At 44.9% G+C, this 17,294-nt stretch overlaps 1 protein-coding gene across 2 annotated transcripts in view; it reads left to right on the top strand.

The window, feature by feature from the left end:
• Window positions 1-2,034: 2,034 nt before the first annotated feature.
• cfap206 (cilia and flagella associated protein 206) overlaps window positions 2,035-17,294 on the top strand; it is a 51,433-nt gene continuing 36,173 nt past the window's right edge. The window contains exons 1-3 of one of the 2 annotated variants that reach the window (XM_059645278.1): window positions 2,035-2,383; window positions 2,491-2,599; window positions 12,577-12,660. In XM_059645278.1, coding sequence (XP_059501261.1) covers window positions 2,492-2,599; window positions 12,577-12,660 — 192 coding nt within the window. In that variant the 5' untranslated portion in view covers window positions 2,035-2,383; window position 2,491. The remainder of the gene's footprint in view (window positions 2,384-2,490; window positions 2,600-12,576; window positions 12,661-17,294) is intronic. The other variant, XM_048530235.2, reaches the window with a different exon arrangement.

Below are 17,294 nucleotides of genomic sequence, written 5' to 3' on the forward strand. Positions count from 1 at the left end.
ATATGGCTGCAGGGTTCCCAGGCGGAATATGAGTTGCTGTTCCTGCAACCTTCGGGTGGCATCATTGTGGCAGTGCAGGAGGCCCATGATGGACATGTCATCAAGAGAATGGGAGGGGGAGTGGAAATGGTTTGCGACTGGGAGGTGCAGTTGTTTGTTGCGAACTGAGCGGAGGTGTTCTGCAAAGCGGTCCCCAAGCCTCCGCTTGGTTTCCCCAATGTAGAGAAAGCCGCACCGGGTACAGTGGATACAGTATACCACATTGGCAGATGTGCAGGTGAACCTCTGCTTAATGTGGAATGTCATCTTGGGGCCTGGGATGGGGGTGAGGGAGGAGGTGTGGGGACAAGTGTAGCATTTCCTGCGGTTGCAGGGGAAGGTGCCGGGTGTGGTGGGGTTGGAGGGCAGTGTGGAGCGAACAAGGGAGTCACGGAGAGAGTGGTCTCTCCGGAAAGCAGACAGGGGTGGGGATGGAAAAATGTCTTGGGTGGTGGGGTCGGATTGTAAATGGCGGAAGTGTCGGAGGATAATGCGTTGTATCCGGAGGTTGGTAGGGTGGTGTGTGAGAACGAGGGGGATCCTCTTGGGGCGGTTGTGGCGGGGGCGGGGTGTGAGGGATGTGTCGCGGGAAATGCGGGAGACGCGGTCAAGGGCGTTCTCAATCACCGTGGGGGGGAAGTTGCGGTCCTTAAAGAACTTGGACATCTGGGATGTGCGGGAGTGGAATGTCTTATCGTGGGAGCAGATGCGGCGGAGGCGGAGGAATTGGGAATAGGGGATGGAATTTTTGCAGGAGGGTGGGTGGGAGGAGGTGTATTCTAGGTAGCTGTGGGAGTCGGTGGGCTTGAAATGGACATCAGTTACAAGCTGGTTGCCTGAGATGGAGACTGAGAGGTCCAGGAAGGTGAGGGATGTGCTGGAGATGGCCCAGGTGAACTGAAGGTTGGGGTGGAAGGTGTTGGTGAAGTGGATGAACTGTTCGAGCTCCTCTGGGGAGCAAGAGGCGGCGCCGATACAGTCATCAATGTACCGGAGGAAGAGGTGGGGTTTGGGGCCTGTGTAGGTGCACCCTAGACATTTTTCCATCCCCACCCCTGTCTGCTTTCCAGAGAGACCACTCTCTCCGTGACTCCCTTGTTCGCTCCACACTGCCCTCCAACCCCACCACACCCGGCACCTTCCCCTGCAACCGCAGGAAATGCTACACTTGTCCCCACACCTCCTCCCTCACCCCCATCCCAGGCCCCAAGATGACATTCCACATTAAGCAGAGGTTCACCTGCACATCTGCCAATGTGGTATACTGCATCCACTGTACCCGGTGCGGCTTTCTCTACATTGGGGAAACCAAGCGGAGGCTTGGGGACCGCTTTGCAGAACACCTCCGCTCAGTTCGCAACAAACAACTGCACCTCCCAGTCGCAAACCATTTCCACTCCCCCTCCCATTCTCTTGATGACATGTCCATCATGGGCCTCCTGCACTGCCACAATGATGCCACCCGAAGGTTGCAGGAACAGCAACTCATATTCCGCCTGGGAACCCTGCAGCCATATGGTATCAATGTGGACTTCACCAGTTTCAAAATCTCCCCTTCCCCCACTGCATGCCTAAACCAGCCCAGTTCATCCCCTCCCCCCACTGCACCACACAACCAGCCCAGCTCTTCCCCCCCACCCACTGCATCCCAAAACCAGTCCAACCTGTCTCTGCCTCCCTAACCGGTTCTCCCTCTCACCCATCCCTTCCTCCCACCCCAAGCCGCACCCCCAGCTACCTACTAACCTCATCCCACCTCCTTGACCTGTCCGTCTTCCCTGGACTGACCTATCCCCTCCCTACCTCCCCACCTACACCCTCTCCACCTATCTTCTTTACTCTCCATCTTCGGTCCGCCTCCCCCTCTCTCCCTATTTATTCCAGTTCCCTCCCCCCATCCCCCTCTCTGATGAAGGGTCTAGGCCCGAAACGTCAGCTTTTGTGCTCCTGAGATGCTGTTTGGCCTGCTGTGTTCATCCAGCCTCACATTTTATTATCTTGGAATCTCCAGCATCTGCAGTTCCCATTATCTCAGAAATAGAGATTGCTGGAAAAGCTCAGCAGGTCTGGCAGCATCCGTGCAGAGAAATCCGAGTCAACGTTTTGCAGCTATGCTGAAAACACAATGCAACATCTTTCATCGAATATCGCCACCGTGACCACGTGCGTAAGAACGTCAGGGGATTGACGTCAACCAATCAGGCTGGTCGGTTGATGTCTGTCTCCAGGGTAACGGGATCGTTACACGAAACAACAGGAGGAGGGAAACGGAGAGTAACATCCACCCAGGAAAGGATCAAGAGCTCGGAACTTTGTCAGCTGAATGTGACCGTTTGTAAAGCAGGTTGTGAAGGGCTGATCTGAACAAACTGCTGTTAATGTGTGTCCTCCTCTTGATGTTTCCATTATCTAAATCCTCACGTCTTTTTTCCCCCTGTTTGAAACCTGCAGGATGGCTTACACCCAGGCTGAATGTGTGATTAAGAATATCATTCGGGAAATAGCCCAGGAGTGCGCTGATAGAGGACACTCCATTTCTGAGACTCTTGTAGCGTTCATGGTGAGTGCAGTAAGATTGGTACTCTGATGAGTTATTTGCGTTTTACTGAAGTGAATACGTTCTTCATTACAGCAATTGTTACTTACCGTTTGGGACAGGAGCATTGGGAAAAAAATCGAACTTCATAATCCAGAAAAAACGTAACTATGCTATTGCAAGAGATAATGGGAACTGCAGATGCTGGAGAATCCAGGATAACAAAGTGTGGAGCTGGATGAACACAGCAGGCCAAGCGGCATCTCAGGAGCACAAAAGCTGACGTTTCGGGCCTAGACCCTTCATCAGAAAAGGGGGATGGGGAGAGGATTCTGAAATAAATAGGGAGAGGGGGGAGGCAGATAGAAGATGGATTATGGAGAAGATAGGTGGAGAGGAGAGTATGGGTGGGGAGGTAGGGTGGGGATGAAGGGTCTAGGCCTGAAACGTCAGCTTTTGTGCTCCCAAGATGCTGCTTGGCCTGCTGTGTTCATCCAGCTTCACACTTTGCTATCTATGCTATCGCAAGCCTGGTGAGGAGCGCATACTCTGATATTCTGTAGAACACATGAATTTTCAAACTGGGCAGTCCCAGTCCCCAACGAAGCACCACACTGGGCTCACAGTCTGCCTCGATCGATGTTGTCCTCACTACCTTCCCATTGATTAAGGACGAGCAGTACAGATCACAATATTGTACAAGTATCTCACCTCATCTCGTCTTCAACCAGAAAGGTGCACAGCTTGCAAAGTCTTGGTGTGCAGTCCGGTATACTGCAGAAACAGCCAGAGCTGAGTAAGCTGTGCATAGTGTATGAATCTGGAGTATAAAATGAGTACTGTATTTACATGAATTACATCAGAGGCTACTCTAATATTTCAGCCAAAGTATACAAAGATATTTGTTCATTCATCCCCCTTTCCTTTACAAGAAAAACTTTTATATGCTCCATAAATTGCAGGTTACTCAACATACATAATCTATCGTGAATAATCTCTTGCATCAAGAAATATCTACATGTTCTTTCAATTTCACCTGCCCCTACACATGTATTTCATGCATAATGTTCAGTTTTTCTAATTATATGCACCGGATTCTTTGTTGTCTGTTCGTCTGGTGTCTCCTGGTTCCTGGATTGACATTGCTTTTCTGAGTCATGCTGTCGCAATACTCTGTTGTGTGGTGCTATTTGTTGCTGCTGATCTGTTGCTTTTATTGGGAAATATTTGACTTCTGGGATTGATGATTGTTCAGTTCCTTGTTTGCAAAATTAAACCTGCCTTACCAGCAGTCTGCTGTGAATGAGAGTTTCTCCGGTTTCATGTATACGCCTACGGTTGCGATGCTACCTCTTGCTGTTCACTTTCACTATGTATAATCTAGGCAATAACTAATAATTTGTGATCTTTATAAATGACTTGGTTGAGGAAGTGGAGGATTGGCTTAGTAAGTTTGTTGATGACAGGAAGCTTGGTGGAGTTGTGGACAGCATGGATGGCTGTTGTAGGTTGCAACGGGACATTGACAGGATGCAGAGCTGGGCAAAGAAGTGGCAGATGGAGTTCAACCCGGAAAAGTGTGAAGCGATTCATTTTAGAAGGTCGAATTTGAATGCAGAATACAGGGTTAATGGCAGGATTCTTGGCAGTGTGGAGGAACAAAGGGATCTCGGGGTCCACGTCCATAGATCTCTCAAAGTTGCGACCCAAGTTGATCGGGTTGTAAAGATGGCAAATGGTGTGTTGGCTTTCATTGGCAGGGGAATTGAGTTTGAGAGCCATGAGGTTATGCTGCAGCTCCATAAAACTCTGGTTAGACCACACTTGGAATATTGTATTTAGTTCCGGTCACCTCATTACAGGAAAGATATGGAAGCCTTAGAGAGGGTGCAGAAGAGATTTACCAGGATGCTGCCTGAATTGGAGGGCAGATCTTATGAGGAAAGGTTGAGGGAGCTAGGGCTTTTTTCATTGGAGCGAAGAAGAATGAGAGGTGACTTGATAGAGGTTTACAAGAGGATGAGAGGCATAGATAGAGTAGATAGCCAGAGAATTTTTCCCAGGGTGGAAATGACTGTTACGAGGGGGCATAATTTTAAGGCGATTGGAGGTAGGCATAAGGGAGATGTCAGAGGTAGGTTCTTTACACAGAGAGTGGTGAGTGTGTGGAATATGCTACCAGCAGTGGTAGTGGAGTCTGTTACTTTAGAGACTTCTAAGCGACTCTTGGATAGGCACATGGAGGATAGTAAAATGTAGGGTATGTAGGGTAGATTGATCTCAGTCAGATAATAGATAGGCATAACATCATGGCTGAAGGGCCTGTATGTGCTGTACTGTTCTATGTTCTATAACTGCTTTATACAGGTCCCCAAATTGTTAAGTGGGCTGAAACATGTTGAGAGTGTTAAATGTTGGTACTCTGACTAGCTCAGATCTGGCAGTAATTTGGCTGCGTTTTCAAATTGGAATTTGGCGTTCTGCCATTTCACATTGATCTTGTCACTCAATTCTGTTACTAGGAATTGGTTCAGTAGATTTTTGTTTTTGAAAAGTCGTGTAGGTGCAGAGTGATATTAGTCACTGGGTTGGACTACTTTCCTTGCCTCAAGGAGTTGTGTTTCTCTAGTCCTATTATTTTGCTTGTGTTCATTTTATTAGTTCCTGTCCATGAATAGCATTAGTTTCTTTAGCATGCTAACATCTTCATCTATTGTAAATATACTCTTGTAAAGTAATTATTCAATAGGTCTGCCATTACATTATTTTCAGCAACGATTTCATTGTTATCAGCTTTCAAGGGGCTCAAAGTGGCCCTGACTCCCTCTTTTTCTAATAGCATTAGTAGCAAGAATTTGATTTATCCCTTGCTGATAAGATTGCCTTGTTCACTCCAATGCTGAATTTCATCATTTTAGATGATGCTGTTGTCAATTTTCACTGCTGTCTCAACCTTTCGATTGGACTTAGGAAGGTACATGGGGATGTGATGGCATAGTGTAATTAGCAAGGCAGATTTTTAATTGAATTTGAATTCAATAAAAATCTGGAAATAATAGTCCACTGATGGCCATGAAATCATTGCCAATTGTCTAGAAAAACCCATCTCATTCAATTATGACCTTTAGGGAAGGAAACAGTCACCCTTACCTGATAGAGGCATAGGCTGTTTTCTAAATGGGGAGAAAATTCAGACATCTGAGGTACAAAGTCCAGGATTCTGTTCAGATAACCTTGCAGGTTGATTCAGTAGTTAGGAAGGCAATTGCAACTTCGACATTTAGTTTGAGAGGCCTTGGCTATAAAAGCAGGGATGTACTTCTGAGGCCATATAAAGCTCTGGTCAGACCACATTTAGAGGATTATGAGCAATTTTGGGCCCAATACCTCAGGAAGGATGTACTGGCCCTGGAGCAGGTTTAAAGGAGGGTCACGAGAATGATCCCAGGAATGAAAGTCTTAATATATGAGGATCATTTGAAGACTCTGGGACCATACCCGATGGAATTTAAAAGAATGAGGAGCAGATCGAATTGAAACTTACAGAATACTGAATGGTCTGGACAGAGTGGATGTTGGGAGGATTTTCCATTGGTAGGAGAGACTAGGATCCAAGGGCAAAGCTTTAGAGCAAAGAGAAGACCCTTTAGAACAGAGATGAAGAGAAATTTCTTCAGCTAGAGAGTGGTGAACCTATGGATTTCGTTGCCACAGAAGGCTGCAGAGGTCAGGTCATTGAGCACATTTAAGATAGAGATAGATATATTCTTGATTGTCAAGGGGATCAAATGTTATGAGGAGAAAACAGGAGACTAAGATTGAGAAATTATCAGCATGATTGAACGATGGAGCAGACTCAATGGGCTGAATGGCCTAATTTCTGCTCCTTTGTCTTAGTCTTTTGTGGCCAACATGTGACTCCAGGTCCACAATGGCCCACAGCAATGTGATTGACTTTTAATTGTTCTCGGGGCAATTAAGGATGGGCAATAAATGCTAGTCTAGCCAGTAATGTCCTCATCCCATGAATGAATAAAAAAAATGATGTGTAGTGCAGAATCTCCTAACTATTCATGAATACAGATAACCTCATAAACATTATGTGTTTTCAAGAAGGAGGTATATATGACTGTTGTGGCTAAAGGGCTCAAGGGATTTGAGAAGAGAGGGGTCAAGATATTGAGCTCAATGATCCATCCCAATCATGTTGAGTAGTGGAGCAGGCTCGAGGGGCTCAATGGTCTACTCCTGCTTCTATCTTCTATGTTTCTATGAGGGCTGATGTTGTTTGAAATTTCAGAGTTTCAGGAAGGCCATAATGTCGGAAGTGTGCTTTCAGGCTTTCTATAGTCTGACTGGTGATCATTGAGGTCAACTGCTCAGCAATCTGAATCGTCATTTGTGATGAAATATTCTGTTCCTGAAACAACAAAATAATCTATGACAAGCTTCATCCAGGGGAAGTTCTCTAGTTTGCTCAGCTTGATATTTGTTACAAGTGCTACACTGGCTGTTATGGTTGTTAATCTCATTGTTTATGTTTGACTATTTGAGCGCTCTCTTGCCTTCCTCAAGATGGACTCAGTTCCTTGATGGCTTGCCTGGATGTGTTTCATGTATCCTGCCTCATCTCTTGTTTCTTTGTGTGTTGTTTCTTGGCCATTTTGGGTTATCACCTTATCTCTGTGTATCCAATACTCTTTTATAGCAACCTTGATGGTTTCAGAACATCTCTTCATTGCAACATCCTATAGCACTTGAAGAGTTGCATCTCCTTATGTAGTTTGTTTGATGTGAGAAAGACCCTTGTGTGTCAGGTTCAATGGGCTACATGTCATGCAAAAACCTATTCAGCCCCTGAGTGAAGAGGATGAGGCTGTCAACTCAAAAGCCAACTGTCCCACAGCAGTAATGTGCTTGGAGCAATCTTCACTGATTTAGAGTGGGTCTTTCACTCCCATCTTCCACTCCAAAATATACCTGGCCCTTTTCTGCAGTGGGAAGTATTTTACCAGCAAAAGCAACAGATTGGTCCATACTTTTCCTTGCCCCAGTCTGAACAATTATTTAGTTTTCATATTACTAGGGCAAAATCTTTAAATGTTTAGACTTCACTCACCCACTGCACCATACCTGAATGGGTAAGTAGATATTTTCTAATCTGCCTTTTTTTGTGCCTTTTATCAATGTCGGACAGTCAGGTTCATGCATTCTTAAACACCAATTAACCTGTTCAAAATATGACTTGTGAAAAGTTGTGTTCACACATCACCATTAAATACAATAGCTATCACTAGATTTTAACAAAGTGCTGGGGAAACTAATGGAACTAAAAACGGTTAAGTCTCCTGGATCTGAAGAGATGTGTCCTAGGTTTCAAAAGAAATAGCTGGGGATATAGTCAATGCTCTGTTATCTTGGAAAAATGTCACAGGATTAGAAAACGGCCACTGTAGCACCTTTGTTTATAAAGGGATGAAGACAAAAAGCAGGTAAATTTTGGCCAGTGAGCTTAATGTATGTTATGGGGAAAACATTGGAATAGTCTATAAAGGATGTAATCGTAGAACATTTAGGAATGTGTATCACAATCAAGCATGGCTTCATACAGGGGAAATTATATCTTACAAATTTCTTCAAATTTTTTGAGGGTGTGACAAGGAGGACAGATAAAGGGGAAGCAGTGGATGTAATATATATATATGAATTTTCAAAAGGCATTTGCAAAGATAACACTATTTGAAAAGATAAGGTAAATGATATTTAACAAGAAAAGAGACCATTGTGTTGGAAGAAATGTATTAGCACAGAGACTGGCTAACCAAAAAAAGACAGGCGTTGAGATAAAGGAGACATTTTCAGTGTGGCAACACTGAATTTGCAATATATATTAATAACTGGATAATGAAGGTAAACATGCTACAGGCAAGTCTGCAGATGATGTAAAAATAATTGGGAAGGCAAGTGGTGAGGATGAATCTGCAGAGCCATAACAAGTGTCTGCAGAGGGATATAGAGATGTCAAGCAAGTGGACAAAAGCTCGGAAGATAGAGTGTAATGTGGAAATATTTTCAGAAATTTTATACATTTTGGTAGCAGGAATACAGGAGCTGACTCTTATAGAGTCACAGAGATATTCAGCATGGAAACAGACTCTTTGGTCCAAATTGTCCATGTCAGCCAGATATCCTATATAAATTTAGTCCCATTTGCCTACATTTGGCCCATATACGTATAAAAACACTTCCAATTCATATACCCATCCAAATGTCTTTTAAATGTTGTAATTGTACCAGCCTCCATCACTTCCTCTGGCAGCTCATTCTATACACACACCACCATCTGTATGAAAAAGTTGCCCCTTGGGTCCCTTTTATATCTTTCCCCTCTCACCTTCAACCTATGTCCTCTAGTTTTGGAATCTGTCAGCTCAGGGAAAAGACCTTGCCTATTTACCCCATCCATGCCGTTCATGATTTCATAACCTCTATAACATCCCCCTCAGTTTCCAACGCTCCAGGGAAAATAGCCTGAGCCTAGCCAGCCTGTCCCTATAGCTCAAACACTCCAAGTCTGGCAGCATTTTCATAAATCTTTTCTGAACCCTTTCAAGTTTCACAACATTCTTCCGATAGGAGGGAAACCAGAATTGCATGCAGTATTCCAAAAGTGGCCTCACCAATGTCCTGGAAAGCTGCAACATGACCTCCCAACTCCTGTACTCAATGCACTGACCAAAAAAGGCAAGCATACCGAATGCCTTTTTCATTATCCTGCCTACCCGCAACTCCACTTTCAAGGAACTGTGAACCTGCACTCCACAATCTCTTTGTTCAGCAACACGCCCTCATACCTTATCATTAAGTGTATAAGTCCTGCCCTGATTTGCCTTTCTAAAATGGAACACCTCACATTTATATAAATTAAACGTCATCTGCTTCTCCTTGGTCCATTAGCCGATCTGATCAAGATCACTGATAATAAAATGTGAGGCTGGATGAACACAGCAGGCCAAGCAGCATCTCAGGAGCACAAAAGCTGACATTTCGGGCCTAGATCCTTCATCAGAGAGGGGGATGGGGTGAGGGTTCTGGAATAAATAGGGAGAGAGGGGGAGGCAGACCGAAGATGGAGAGAAAAGAAGATAGGTGGAGAGAGTATAGGTGGGGAGGTAGGGAGGGGATAGGTCAGTCCAGGGAAGACGGACAGGATACACCTCCTCCCACCCACCCTCCTGCAAAAATTCCATCCCCTATTCCCAATTCCTCCGCCTCCACCGTATCTGCTCCCACGATAAGACATTCCACTCCCGCACATCCCAGATGTCCAAGTTCTTCAAGGACCGCAACTTTCCCCCCACAATGATCGAGAACGCCCTTGACCGCGTCTCCCGCATTTCCCGCAACACATCCCTCACACCCCGCCCCCGCCACAACCGCCCAAAGAGGATCCCCCTCGTTCTCACACACCACCCCACCAACCTCCGGATACAACGCATCATCCTCTGACACTTCCGCCATCTACAATCCGACCCCACCACCCAAGACATTTTTCCATCCCCACCCCTGTCTGCTTTCTGGAGAGACCACTCTCTCCGTGACTCCCTTGTTCGCTCCACACTGCCCTCCAACCCCACCACACCCGGCACCTTCCCCTGCAACCGCAGGAAATGCTCTACTTGCCCCCACAACTCCTCCCTCACCCCTATCCCAGACCCCAAGATGACATTCCACATTAAGCAGAGGTTCACCTGCACATCTGCCAATGTGGTACACTGCATCCACTGTACCCGGTGTGGCTTCATCTACATTGGGGAAACCAAGCGGAAGCTTGGAAACTGCTTTGCAGAACACCTCCGCTCAGTTCGCAACAAACAACTGCACCTCCCAGTTGCCAACCATTTCCACTCCCCCTCCCATTCTTTAGATGACATGTCCATCATGGGCCTCCTGCAGTGCCACGATGATGCCACCCGTAGGTTGCAGGAACAGCAACTCATATTCCGCCTGGGAACCCTGCAGCCATATGGTATCAATGTGGACTTCACCAGTTTCAAAATCTCCCCTTCCCCAACTGCATCCCTAAACCAGCCCAGTTTGTCCCCTCCCCCCACTGCACCACACAACCAGCCCAGCTCTTCCCCTCCACCCACTGCATCCCAAAACCAGTCCAACCTGTCTCTGCCTCCCTAACCTGTTCTTCCTCTCACCCATCCCTTCCTCCCACCGCAAGCCACACCCCCATCTACCTACTAACCTCATCCCACCTCCTTGACCTGTCCGTCTTCCCTGGACTGACCTATCCCCTCCCTACCTCCCCACCTATACTCTCTCCATCTATCTTCTTTTCTCTCCATCTTCGGTCCGCCTCCCCCTCTCTCCCTATTTATTCCAGAACCCTCACCCCATCCCCCTCTCTGATGAAGGGTCTAGGCCCGAAACGTCAGCTTTTGTGCTCCTGAGATGCTGCTTGGCCTGCTGTGTTCATCCAGATTCACATTTTATTATCTTGGATTCTCCAGCATCTGCAGTTCCCATTATCTCTGATCAAGATCACTGTCCACTACACCTCCAATTTTAGTGTCATCTGCAAACTTACTAACTATAGCTCCTATGTTCACAACAAAATCATTGAAATATTACTTAAATGGAAAAAGACTGCAGAAAACTATAGCACAGAGGGATTTGGGAGTGCTTGCGCATAAATTACAAAAAGCTGGCATCCAAATTTGGCGGATAATAGGGAAGGCAAATGGAATGTTGACCTTTGTTTCAAAGAATGGAGTGTAAAAATAGGGAGGCCTTGCTAAAGCTATACAAGGCACTAGTCAGACCATAGCTGGAATACTGTGAGCTGTTTTGGAATCCTTAAACTAAGAAAAGATATAGACATTGAAGACAGTCCAGAAAAGATTCAATAGGTTGACCTTGGATAGTGAGGGACTGTCTTACGAGGAGAGGTTGAGTAGGTTGTGCCTGTACACATTAGAGTTTAGAGGAATGAGAAGTGAACTCATTGAAAGATACAAAATTTGGATGGGATTTGACAGGGTGGATGTGGAAAGATTGTCTGCTGTTCTGGAGAAGTCTACAACCAGAAGGCATACTCGCAGAAGAAGGGGCTGCCATATTAATACTGAGATGAGAAAGAATTTCTTCTCTCAGAGGATGGTGAAACTGTGGAAATCTTTAATACAGAGGGCCAGCAAGGGTGGGTTGTTAAGTATGTTCAAAGCTGCGTTTGACAGATTTTTAATCAGTGAGAGAATCAAGGGTTATGGGAAAAGGCAGGAAAGTAGTGTGAGAGATTATCAGATCAGCCATGTTCTCATTGAATGATAAAGTAGACAAGATGGGCTGTATGGCCTACTTCTGCTCCTACATTTTTTGATCTTGTGATCTTTATATAGGGGTCTGTTAAAGGCACTTTAATGTGATATGACAGAAATTACAACGGTCATTCCCAATGTTTTTTCACCTGCCACTAAACCAGTTCCTTGAATGTTCATACATCTGTGAGGCAGGTCCTGTCCTGCCTTTCACTTACCCACAGTGAACACTGGATATTAAGCACACAGATTGATTTCCAATCCAGCCACTCCTTCTCTGCAGAGGGAAGGCAGATATTTCAGAACACCTTTGCTAAATTCAGTTTGTGGATTGAGACCAGGACCTTCCTGAAATCTCTGTCGTAAAGCACAGCAGCAAACATTTACTGTTTTCAACAACTGCAATTTTATAATCAAGTGTGCAGAGTGCGTTTGTGAAAGAAAGTTACGGGAATGCTCCTGAATTCCTATTATGTAATCCTGGCAGGCAAAGCAAGGCACTGGGAACACTGAAGATGGAAATTTCCTCGAGCGATTATGTTTTTCTCAGTTATGTATCTTTCTGTGCGATGCTATTTCTTTGAAAGCTAATATGCAGAAAAAAATTGCACTCTGTAAATACACCAAATACCAAACACCTTGAAGTAGTAAAATGAATTTATTTTCTAATAGGTTAAAGCTGTCGTTCTGGATCCAAGATATGAGTTCAATGTCGACAAAACCCTCACAAAGACTGATGTTCGCAAGCTCATCACGGTAACCATTTAACTAAGCTAATGTTGCCTGTGTGAAAATTCATCAGGGGATCAGTATTTTGCCCACTTTGATTTTCTTCCTTTTCTTGTCCTTCACATGAAAATGGTAATTAACGCGGAATTACAGTCCCATTTCCTTCATACATTATTTAGGAGAAAATTTTGCATGTGTGCTTATGGAGTGATTGGAGATGATCTATTCACCTGAGAAGCGTTCACAGTTGACCCCTTTGCCTTGTCAACCTGCATTCCAGTACAAGAGGTGACACATTCTGATTATGAGGATGTAGTGAAGTGATTACAGTATGTCACTGAGCAGACCACTGTGGTGGTGATTACGAGTACCATGTAGCCACCACCTTGCTACATTACCCAGAAATGTTAATTTATCCAGGTTCAAATGAAGGCAGCAGAGGTCACTGTAAGTCACTGTAAGTGGGATCATAACAAGATAACAAGGTGTGGAGCTGGATGAATACAGCAGGCCAAGCAGCATCTTAGGAGCAGGAAATCTGACGTTTCGGGCCTAGACCCTTCATCAGAAATGGGGGAGGGGAAGAGAGTTCTGAAATAAATAGGGAGAGAGGGGGAGGCAGATCGAAGATGGATAAAGGAGAAGATAGGTGGAGAGGAGACAGACAAGTTAAAAAGGCGGGGATGGAGCCAGTAAAGATGAGTGTAGGTGGGGAGGTAGGGAGGAGATAGGACAGACAAGGGAAGACGGACAGGTGAAGGGGGCGGGATGAGGTTAGTAGGTAGGAAATGGAGGTGCGGCTTGAGGTGGGAGGAAGGGATAGGTGAGAGGTAGAACAGGTAAGGTATGCGGGGACGAGCTGGGTTGGTTTTGGGATGTGGTAGGGGGAGGGGAGAATTTGAAGCTTGTGAAATCCACATCATAGCAAGGCCAGTTTTAGCATGTCAACCATTTCCCTCTACTGTTCCTTCACTGAGCTCAACTAACTGAATGCATACGAGGGATATAATAGTCAGGTGTATACTTAGCAGTACAACACAACAGAGTGATTTTATCGACCAAGATAACAAGTGAGCTCAAAAAATTTTAAAGGCAGCAATCTTTTAAAATATGTTAAAAAGAGAGATTATGTTTGCAAAATTTAAGAGCTGTAACCTTTGTAGAAGGATATAAAGCTCTAGACACAACCATCTTCAGCTGCTTCAAAAATGACCTTCATAAAGCCCAGAGTGAGGATATTTGCTGATGATTGCACAATGTTCAGCACCGTTCACGACTCCTCAGACAGCAAACTGTCTATGACCAAATGCAGCAAAACCTGGGCAATATCCATGTTTGAGCTGAAAAGCGGCAAGTAATATTTGAGCCACACAAATGGCAAGCAATGACCATCTTCCCTTGAAATTCAATGGTGTTACCTTTATTGAACCCCTGTCAACATCTGGGGTATACACATTGGCCAGAAACTGAACAGCACTAGCCATGAAAGTACAGCGTCCACAAGATCAGGTCAGAGGCTAGGAATCCCACACTCCCTTCCTGTCTCCCGAATGCCTGTACATCATCTCCAAGGCACATGTCAAATATGATGAAATATTCCCCACCTGCTTGGATTAGTTCAGCTCCAACAATGCTGAAGAAGCTTGACACCATCCAGTACAAAGTAGTCTGGTTGATTAGTATTATATCCACAAAGTTCCACTCCTGCTATTACCATACTGAGTAGCTAGTGTGTACCATCAACAAGATGCATTGCCAGTTCACCAAAGATCCTTACATAACACCGTCCAAACACATGACCATGTCAATCTAGAGGACAAGGGCAGCGGATGCATGGGAACACCATCACCTGCAATTTGCTCTCCAAGCCACACACCATCCTGATTTGAAAATATGTCATTGTTCCTTCAGTGTTTTTTTGGTCAAAATCCTGAAATTCTCTCCCTAAACAGCATTGTGGGTCTGCCTACAACACATGGACTGTAACAGTTCAAGAAAAATAGAAGATAGGAATGGGGCAGGCCATTTGGCCCATTCTTCGCAATCATGGCTGGTCATCCAATTCAATAGCCGAATCCTGCTTTCTCCCCATAATCTTTGACCCCATTTACCCCAAGTGCTATATCTAGCTGCCTCTTCAATACATTCAATGTTTTTGCATCAACTACTTCCTGTGGTAATGAATTCTACAGGCTCACCACTCTTTGGGTGAAGAGATGTCTCCTCATCTCTGTCCTAAATGGCCCAACCCGCATCCTCAAGCCATGACCCTGGTTCCCCACCCTCAGGAACATCCTCCCTGCATCTACCCTGTCTAGTCCTGTTAGAATTTTATACTTCTCTATGAGATCCCCCCTCATTCGTCTAAACTCCAGCAAAAACAATTCTAACCAAGTCAAGATAACGAAGTGTGGAGCTGGATGAACACAGCAGGCCAAGCAGCATCTTAGGAGCAGGAAAGCTGACATTTCGGGCCTAGACCCTCTCTGATGAAGGGTCTAGGCCTGAAACGTCAGCTTTTGTGCTCCTCTGATGCTGCTTGGCCTGCTGTGTTCATCCAGCTCCACACCTTGTTATCTCTGCTTACCTTCAGCCACTGGTGCACAAGGACACCCAGATCCTGTTGCACACTCCCCTCTCCCAATTTACAGCCACTCGGGTAGTAATCTGCCTTCTTGTTTTTGCTTCCAAAGTGAATTACCTCATATTTATCCAAATTATACTGCCTCTGCCATTGATTTGCCCAGTCATCCAACCTGTCCAGATCATGATGAAGGATCTCTGCATCCTTGTCAGGGCAATAAATGCTGACACAGCCAGTGCTTCCTACATCCCATGACTGAAATAAAATAAGTATAGAAATCCAATGAGTTACAAGTTAATTAAGACACCAGGGATCATAAGTACGTGATCACCACACCATGTTTTGGCCACTGATAGGAATGAATGGTTAAACAGCCTGATTCTGTCTAACTTCTCAGAGGCTAAATTTAACTTAACCTGTCTAGCAGATATAGGGAGGATAAATTGAGTTCAATACATGGAAGAGTAAAATCAGGCAGGGTACAGATTAAAACAAAAAACAAAAGTTGCTGGAAAAGCTCAGCAGGTCTGGCAGCATCTGTGAATCAAAAATATATGTTAACGTTTAGGCCCCATCTCTGGGGAAGGACCACCGGACCCGAAACGTTAACTCTGTTTTTTTCTTCATAGGTGCTGCCAGGCCTGCTGAGCTTTTCCAGCAATTTCTGCTTTTTTCCCCCCAACTTACAGCACCTGGGGTTCTTTTGGTTTTTATGTGGTACAGATTAAGCTGTTTTCTCTCTCGTTTGAGTTTTTCTCTGCTTCAGCTTTTTAAACTGATTGTGTCTGGGCTATTTCCTGGCTGTCGATTTAGCCCATCCAAAAGTGAAGCATTTTTCAACCAGTCTTTTCTAATCCTCCCAATTCCGACGGCTCTAAGTTACCTTTGACAAGCAGAGTTCTGGAGGTGACACGTTCTGGTTATGAGCATGAAGTGAAGTGATACAGTATGTCACTGAGCAGCCCACTGTGGGTGTGATTATGAGTGCCATGTAACCATCACTTTGCTACATTACCAGGAAACATTAATTTACCCTGGTTCAAAAACAGGGGAAAAGGCAGGGGAGTGTAATTAGCTATACTGCTCATGCAGAGAGACAGCATGAACAGGATAGGCCAAATAGCCTTCCTGCCTCTCTACTGTACAAACCACTGAGTCAATATTTGGTAATTATTGGTCATTTTATTTGGACTGCTTGACACTGACCTTTTCGATTATCCTGCCAAATCTGCTATTGCATTCATTTTCCCAGGCTATGCCTTCCTTGCCTTTCACTTTCCTGATTCAGGAACATTTAGCCCTGAGGAGTTCCATTCCCTTTACTGGTGCTCTACTTCCCAACAATATTCTTATTAGCTGACCAGAGAGGTGAGTCACGCTGTGGCAGAGGCAGAAACCGATATTACCAGATTACCCTCTTTCTGCTTGCAGCAGAAAAGCAGAAACAAACTACAATCTTCACTTGTTTAAACCATTGAGGAGCCCACAGGAGTTGCCAGCTTGCATACATTGAAACATATAGGATTCAAAAGGGGCTTGACAGGGTAAATGCTGAGAAGATGTTTTCCCATATGGTAGAGTCCAAGACCAAAAGTTGCGGAATGAAGGGATACCGATTTAAGACTGAGAGGAGGAGGAATTTCTTCTCTCAGATGGTTGTGACTCTTTGGAAGTCCTTGCCACGGACAGCTGTGGGGCCAGAGTCCTTGTGTATATTTCAGGCTGAGATAGGCAATAGATTATTGATCTATAGGGGAATCAGGGGTTATGAAGAAAAATGCAGGAAATTAGATTGAGAAATGTCAAATCATCCATGATCCTATTGAATGGCAGAGCGAGCTCAGGGGTATACTCCTATTCCTACTTCTCATGATTTTACAATGCTTGCAATAACTAAGTGGGAAAGAAAGTTAGATAGGGTCAATGCACTATTGGCTCTTAACTTTTGTTTACTCACTTGACCATTTAACATGTTAAAGATGCTATAAAAATACAAGTCATTGTTTTTGGTGTGCACATTAAATGATGAATTCATAATGATATCAAAGGACAACATTTGGCCCAAAAAATCCATATA

The sequence above is a fragment of the Stegostoma tigrinum genome, chromosome 4 (assembly GCF_030684315.1).
Source record: "Stegostoma tigrinum isolate sSteTig4 chromosome 4, sSteTig4.hap1, whole genome shotgun sequence".
Lineage (NCBI taxonomy): Eukaryota > Metazoa > Chordata > Chondrichthyes > Orectolobiformes > Stegostomatidae > Stegostoma > Stegostoma tigrinum.